The 7,787-nt window shown below is 52.6% G+C and overlaps 1 protein-coding gene across 2 annotated transcripts; it reads right to left on the minus strand.

Annotated features, from left to right (window-relative positions):
- Positions 1–276: 276 nt before the first annotated feature.
- On the minus strand, positions 277–7,398 carry TBX22 (T-box transcription factor 22). 2 transcript variants are annotated; one of them, XM_021537715.3, is made up of 8 exons: positions 7,157–7,398; positions 6,937–7,060; positions 6,523–6,624; positions 6,181–6,355; positions 5,806–5,970; positions 5,381–5,445; positions 5,223–5,308; positions 277–2,479 (listed from the first exon to the last, which is right to left on the minus strand). In XM_021537715.3, the coding sequence occupies exons 1-8, from the start codon at positions 7,290–7,292 to the stop codon at positions 1,884–1,886; spliced, it is 1,449 nt and encodes a 482-aa protein (XP_021393390.1). In that variant the 5' UTR covers positions 7,293–7,398; the 3' UTR covers positions 277–1,883. The 2 variants fall into 2 exon arrangements, with proteins under 2 accessions (XP_021393390.1, XP_085427116.1); XM_085570990.1 differs by having other exon boundaries at positions 6,937–7,398.
- Between the last annotated feature and the right edge of the window lie 389 nt (positions 7,399–7,787).

The raw sequence follows: 7,787 nt of genomic DNA on the forward strand, positions 1-7,787 counted from the left end.
TTTTTAACCAGACACTGATTTACTGGATTACAGCTCATGGCCAGCAACTCTGGAATATCTTATGCAACCGCAAATATTTGGAAAATTGGAAGTTCCCCGTTGCACAAATCCGTGACTGATCAGGAAGAGCCTTCCAGCTCCCCAGGAGTACAACCACATGTGGGGGCTGGGTTGTGGTCACTCAGCTGGACAGAGCCTGGCCAGGGCCAGCAGGGGACTTGCCACGGGACTTCAGTCACCACCAATGTTGGAAATAAGGACTCCCAAGGAAAAAAAAAAAAAAAGCTTTTTCTTTTTTAATAAAAATAGTGAGATAAACTGCTAAGAAACAGCCCGAGAAAGCAGGTTTGTTCATTTTTACAGTTGTACACACCGTTTATCACAATCCCCCATTTCATACTGGCATCACTGAGGGCTCTGTGAACACCCACATCAGGACAATTAAGGAAATCAATGCTGTCTGGACTTTATCAAAGTCTCATGAAACTAAAAGTGTAATTTTTGTTAATTTAACAGTTTTTGATATTGCTTGTACTGGTCTGAATGTTTTTTATCTGTTAAGGATTAAAATAAAATCAAACCTCTGGTATCAGTTTTGATTCTTAAGCCTGTGCCTAATCCCTCTATATTGTGTGTTGTGCTTAAAAATATAGGATTAATCCCAAAATATGGCTGGTCCCAACCAAGCCTTATTTTCCAATCTCTGACATCTACCAAGTGATAAATTGACTTTAGGTAGAGCCTGAACACCAATCAAATAAAGAATAAAACCTGTGTCCTGATTTATTGTGAGTTACATGGCACCCTTGGGAGCTGGAGATTATTTACAGGGATAACAAGAATATCCACAGGTTACAAGAAAACAAACAGGAATTTTGGAAGGAATTGAAAATCTCATGTTCCAGGGCTTGTAGAGTTGTAATTCTCCATAAAGGATCCATGTTTTCTGTGGGACTGAGGCAGGAACATCCCTGCCCCTTCCCTCGGGCAAGGCTGGATGAGATCCCACGTGGATCTTCTGTGTCCCTTGGGGCTGAGAGCTCTGGGTCACAGGAATGTCCTGCAGGGCACCTGGGGATGTTTCATCCCACACAGCTCTCCAAGATGTGTCCTGCATGTCTCCAGCATGGATCCATCTCACCACAGGAGAGATGTGTGACCTCCCCCTGCCATTCCCACCACACCATCAATGCTGGTGCTACTGGAGGGTGGGGCATGGAAAAGAGGGCTCTGGGCCACCCTTCCAGCTTCTCACCCCATCCATCTTTCATCCTGCCTTTCTTTAGCCTGGCAGCAGATACTTGGATTTAAGGTATTTGGATTTATGCCCTCACCCTGATAACAGAGGCATCTGGGTCATGAAGAATGAGGGACTTTTATGTCATTAGTTAGGACTCATTAGAGCCAAGAGAACTTAAGAACAAGCTCGAGTGCTTGGCCAGAAGTGGCTCCTTTGCCAAATCCAGGTCCTGGATGGTCCCTTTGAAATTAGAGATAAAACTTGAGTGGGTGAGCAGCAGCTCCCCAGGGCTCTGAGCTAACTAAAGGCAAGCAAGAGAGAGAAAACAGAGTTGTAGAAAGACAGACATCAATGTCCCCGCTTAAGAGTGCAAATAGTAAAAAGGTAACTGACAGTTTGCTCTTAACCTACAACTGTGACATAAATGTGGCCAAAAAGTGTTACCTCAGGGTCATCTCAGACCCTCCCAGATCCTCCACCCTCCCAACAACACAACACTTCTGCCCACAAAATAAAAGGATTAAATGCCTGCCCATCCTGCTCCCGTACCATGCAGTGTTTCAGAGTCAATAACTAACGAGCCCCTGGCTATGAAGGAAGGAAGGACTTGCTTTACACAGCTCAGAAATATTCTCTGATCCCACTAAAGGCAGTGGTTAATTGTGGGGTGCCAGTTGGAGTGATTGCATCTGCCGTCCCTCAAAGCAGCCGGAATGCTGTCACTCACTTTGAAATGCCCTGCTGCATTCATCAGTCTGGATGGCACAGAGAAGTTATAACCATACAAGCCATATGGAGGATGTAAAGAACAATTAAGTGCTTCCCGAGCAATGGGACTTGATGGGAAAATGTTTCCAGATGCATGTAATCCATACAGCATTTGACCAGCAGAACCGGGGGCTTGTAGGCACTGAGCGTTTAAGTCTTCGGCTTTGGCGTTTTTCAGGGAAGACAGTTTGGGCACATCCACCATGAAGTGGGGTAAAAGGTGTGGGTTGGTGGCTCCCAGCTTTTCGTGGCTTGGAAGAAGGAGCGCCTGTTGTCTCAAGAAGCTCGTAGGGCAGATCTTGTAGTAGAGGGGAATGTTGAGGGGGTGCAGGAAGCTCTCGGGGCACGACATGCCCAGGTTGCTCACGGGCAAGTGAAGCGTGGGAGGGGAACACGATGGAGAGAGCAGGGGGTTCAGAGGAGAGGGGGTCCCACTGCTGGAGGCCACTGGAGAAGAGCTCGAGCTCCCACCTGGAAAGGAAAACAGAAATCATCCAGGCTGGGCTAACTGGTGTCCACAGCCAAGCAATCCTTGGAGAACTCCTGCTCCCAGTCCAGGCCTCCCTGCTGCTGGTGTCCATTCAAGCACGAGCCCGCTGCAAAGACCAGCTCCTGGAAAATGGGAAGATCTATCCATAAATGGTTATTGCTTGCTAGCTGGTATTTGTCTAAGAACAATATTTACACGTGTCTAATCCCATTCCTTGGACTGCGATCATGGTAAATGCAGCTCCACACACACCTGGATCCATACCTGTCTGAACGACCCTCCCCTGCTGCACCCACACCATTGCAATTTCAGGTTCCCTAGTTTTCATGCAAATTCCAGACAGCTTTTCCCCCTTGGATATAAGAACAAAAAAGCATATTCAGCCTGATGGAGAATTTTTTTGCACCTTCCTGCTCACAGGAATTGACTCATTTCACTTGGCTTCCCAAGCAATTTGAAACATTCCCGTGAATGCTATCGGTGTCTCCAGAAATTCAAACTCACAAGTCCTGTGAACGTCCTCCTTTCTGGAAGGGATGAATGAACACTTTCAGAATTTGGGGGAAAAGCAACGCCAAGAGTAAAAATTTAGCAGGGATGGGATGGCTGCTCCGAGGTGGGAACGGTGCTCGGGAGCAGCCGGCCCTGGTGCTACACAGATGCTGGTTTCATCTCCCGCCTGTGGAGAGCCAAATGTCTGCTGCACACTCATTACCAAACTCTTCCAGAAGGTTTCCCCCTCCCCCCTGCCCTGCCTTTATTTTAATTTCTTACCAAAATCCCTGGGAAAGGATGTAAGGGAATGTGGATCCATTTGTGCTACGATTTACGTTCAATTCCTACCAATACAATGCCTGGCTGGGATCTGATCCAACTTGACACACAACCAGCGACCTGAAATCAACTGTAAAACTGAACCACAGCTGCTGGTATAGCAAATCTTTAAAAAAAACTTAAAAACACAAAGATTTTGAATGTGATGCAAATTAATTTCCAAACTCCCAACAAGCAGAACCTCTCACAGTCCAGCCCTTGATCACAAAAATCCGGGAAGGTTTTGTGGCGTGAAGGTCTCACCCTTCCCTGCTGATGTCAGTGGCTGCTTCAGTCCTGATATCAGCAGGGCAGGATCCAGTCCTCTCTCCATGGTCATATCCTGATATCTTCCAGGACGTGGGTCTTTGGGGGACTTTGAGTCGTGTAAAATATGGGTTTGAGGTGATATTTGTTGTGAGGCAGTGCATGAACCTCTACGTGGCTGGATACAGCAGAGCAAAGCAGGGTCAGTATCTGCTGCACGGTATCCCGAGCAATAATCTCACCCAAATTCCACATCGACTTTGGGAATGGGGATTGCAGATGGAGCAGATCAATGAGCAGGTGATTTCTGCCTTTCCTATTAAAAATAGGCTGCTTAAAAATAAAAATTCTACAGCAAATTTTTTCTTCGGCATGTTGATCATAATTTCTTTTAATTTGCCTCCTGGTTTTAGAGCTCTGGGATTTCAGTTTTACAGCTTTTCTTCAGGAATATATTATATTAGTAGTAGAACTGCAGATTTTGTTATATTTATATCAGTCCAGGATTTCTACCCTGAAGAAAAATACCAAATACATTAAACAAGAAAAAAAAAAATCCAAAAATCCCAGGTAGCACTAATATTATATGTATAATAATATTTTAGTGTCTTTAACATTGCAGTTGCTGTTGTTTCATTCCTCCTGCAGCTCATCCACCACCTCCTCTCCCCTGGCAAACGGGCTCAAAAGGAGATTTTGCATAAGATATTTTCTAAAAATAAAATTATTTTAAAACCCTATTAATAATACTAATAAACCGCTACTATTACTACCAATTAATTATAATAATTTTCGTTCTCTTTACAGCTGATAAACCTCTAAATTTCTCCCGAATCTGATTTCTTTGTGCCCTCATTTCTACGCCTGCAGAACATGAGTGTTTGCTGTGATTTTTGCAGCATTTCCCGGCAGACACAGGCGTGACTTGGTGTGTCCCAAAACTCTGAAGACTTCCTGACATAAACGAGAATTTAAGTCGCGACTTTAAACCCAACTTGGAGGGCTCCAATTTGCAAACGAGCTGTTCGTTTTTTCCCTTCGGCGCTATGGATAACCTGATTTCAAGTACTACTTTCTGAAGCCGTTTTTCTGGGAAAGGGCTGGTAAAGGACCGGTTGCTCGTGTCAGGATGAAGGAGAGCATTTTCCCCGAAAATTTTCATCCCCTTCTCTGCATTTCTGTACGACTGCTGCATTCTAAATACCAGATAATTTTATTTTCTGTTGCATAACGCATTTGTCGGCGCAGAAGCTGCCGCTGCAGAAAGCACGGGCGGTCAGCACTACACGTTTGTAGTTGATATTCCCAACCCGGTTGGAAGCAATTAGTGTAACAGGATCAAAGCCAGAACAGCCCGACTCCAAATTAGCCTCCTGCACACTCAGATATTTTTTTTCTGCCCATCTAACTCTGATTTCAGCCGGGGGCTGGAGCAGCCCGCGCCCTCATCCTGTTGTTCCCAGCTTCTCGCATCCATTTCCACAGGAGTTTTATCCAAACCAGCGCGGAATTAACTCGCTCAAAAAGCAGGGATTCGTTTTCCGGGCGCACCTCGTTGTCTCTTTGATGGTTCGAGCCGCCCGAGGAGCCCCGCGGGGAGCTCCGGGCGTGCGGCCGGGCGAGGCAGCGGCGGGATCCACTTACCCTGGCTGTCTGCGCCGAAAGCCTTGAAGTCCAGGGCGAGGGGGGCTCTCCACGGGTAGGTCTCCAGGAGCCCGTCCAGGACCCCCCTGCGGGGCGAGAGCGCGTTGAACGCAGCCGCGGGGCCGCAGGGGCGGCGGCGGGGCGGCCCCGGCCCTTACCTGTTCCTGCCGGGGTCCCGAAAACCTTTGGCGAAGGGATTCCTGTCGATCTTCAGCTTCGTGATCTGCAGGGTGAAATCGAGGGGCCATTGAGGAGCGGGGTGGGCTGGGAGCGGCGGCCGCGGCCATCGGGGCTCTCCATCCTCCCGGCTCCCGGTACCGCCGGGGCTCTCCATCCCCCCGGCTCCCGGTACCGCCGGGGCTCTCCATCCGCCCGGCTCCCGGTACCGCCGGGGCTCTCCATCCTCCCGGTACCGCCGGGGCTCTCCATCCGCCCGGCTCCCGGTACCGCCGGGGCTCTCCATCCCCCCGGCTCCCGGTACCGCCGGGGCTCTCCATCCCCCCGGCTCCCGGTACCGCCGGGGCTCTCCATCCCCCCGGCTCCCGGTACCGCCGGGGCTCTCCATCCTCCCGGCTCCCGGTACCTGCTGGTTCTGGTAGGCCGTGACGGTGGTGAACTCGGTCTCCTGGAAGGAGAAGGTCTGCACCCCTTCGGCCGGCAGCGACTGGATCTGCGCTAGATCGAAGCGAGAGTCCTGGGCGATAACGTGGACGCGGGGCTTGTACTTGTGCATGGACTGCAGGATGATCTGTGCGGGGGGACAGGCGGCTGAGCCCCCCGGAGGGAGAAGGGCAGGAAGAACACCCCAGGCGAGGCTCGGGAAGGACCCAGCCCCGACCCGCGGGGCAGGAGGGACCGGCCCCCGCCTTCCCTGCGCTGCCCCCCGGACGATGCTCCTCACCCCGGGGCGATGCTCTGCCCCTCCCCGGCCCCCCCAGCGGGGCTGCCCCACACCTACGTGCCCCTTGTCGTCCATCTCGTTGTTGGTGAGCTTCACGCGGTCGAAGCTGATGATTTGCCTCATCCAGGTCTCCCCCGAGCAGGGGGAGTCGGGGTGGATGTAGAGGCGCGGGGTGATGCAGGAGTGGTCCGTGTTCCCCGCCACCATCCACTGCGAGCTGTGATAGACGTACCTGGCCCGGGCCGGGCCGCGTCAGCCGCCGGGAGCCCGTCCCCACCTGCCCCCCGCACACCTACAGATTCCATAGGTGCGTGCGGGCCCCCAGCACCCCCTGTGACCCCCGTGTCCCGCTCGGGTGGCAGGACGGGGCCCGCGTGGGTGTGGGGGTCCCCATGGTACCTGTATCGTTTGGAGTCCACGGGCACGACGTCGATGGCGATGTAATATTGCTGCAGCGGCTCCAGCCCCTTCACCTTCACCCGGACCGACGGGAACATCCTCCTGCGGGCACAGGGACAGGGCTGAGCGGGAGCTGCCGCTCACGGGGCCGAAAGGGGCTGCGAAACCGGCAACGGGCGTCGGGAGCAAGGAAAATCGAACTCAACGAAAATAGCGGGGAAAGGGGCGAACTAAGCGAAATAGCTCAACAGAACAGAGAAACATGAGACAACGAAACAAAACACAACAAAAAGCCCAAGAAACAACACCGTGCCCCACCAAAAAAAAAAAAATTAAAAAAAAAAAAAAAGAAAAAAGAAAAGAAATCAAAAGGGAAAGCAAAGCCCGAGCGGGGCGGCGGGGGCCGGCCGGTACCTGCCGGCCTTGGTGATGATCATCTCGGTGCCGATGTCGTGGAACCTCCTCCAGAGCTCGGAGCCCTGCAGCTCCACCTGCACCCCGCCCGCCCGGCTCTCGGCACCGGCCTTGGGCCGCTTCTCTGCGGGGAACACAAAGTGCAGGGGGCGGCTCGGGAGGTGCCGGGGCCGGGGGCGGCCCTCGCTGCCCGCCGCGCCGGGCTCCCTCCGGTACCCACCCGCCTCCGGGGCTCTGCGACCCGGCCGGCAGCCGGGGCCGGCCTCTTCATCGCGACCCTCCGGCACCTTCCTCTTGGCCGAGCGTCCCACCAGGGCTTCCACCGAGAAGGCGTGAGCCCGGGAGCTGAGCGCCATCCCCCCCGGGCTGCCTGGGGTCCCCCCGGGCGGCAGCGGGGCTCAGGCGGGCGGCGGCGGCTCCATCCCGGCCGGCACCCGGCGCCCCTCGCCCGGCCGCCGCACGGCTCCCGTCGGGGGGCAGCGGCCACGGCGAGATCCTCTTGCATCCAACTGAGTCAATAGACGGCTGCAGCCTCCTCTGTTTGTTTTGGAAACTGGTGGGAGCATAAGAAACATTGAGTGACATTTCATGGGAGTAACGGGGGGGTTGGAGGGGGAGGGAGGGGAGAACCACAGGGGTGGGGGGGAGAGGGGGAAGAGGAGCCGGCCCCGTCTAGGATCAATAAAAGAGTTACTGTTCTCCATTAAATTGTAAAACTCAAAGAAATTTGACATAATTGCACACTAGGGGCCACTTTTCCAACAAAAGTGCAAATAACGTTTAACCAGAACCAGCGCAAAAGGGAAAAAGAAAAAAAGGAAATGAAAGGGGGGAAAAGAGAGAAAGGAGAA

This window comes from Lonchura striata, chromosome 4A (assembly GCF_050655825.1).
Source record: "Lonchura striata isolate lonStrDom1 chromosome 4A, ASM5065582v1, whole genome shotgun sequence".
Taxonomy (NCBI): domain Eukaryota; kingdom Metazoa; phylum Chordata; class Aves; order Passeriformes; family Estrildidae; genus Lonchura; species Lonchura striata.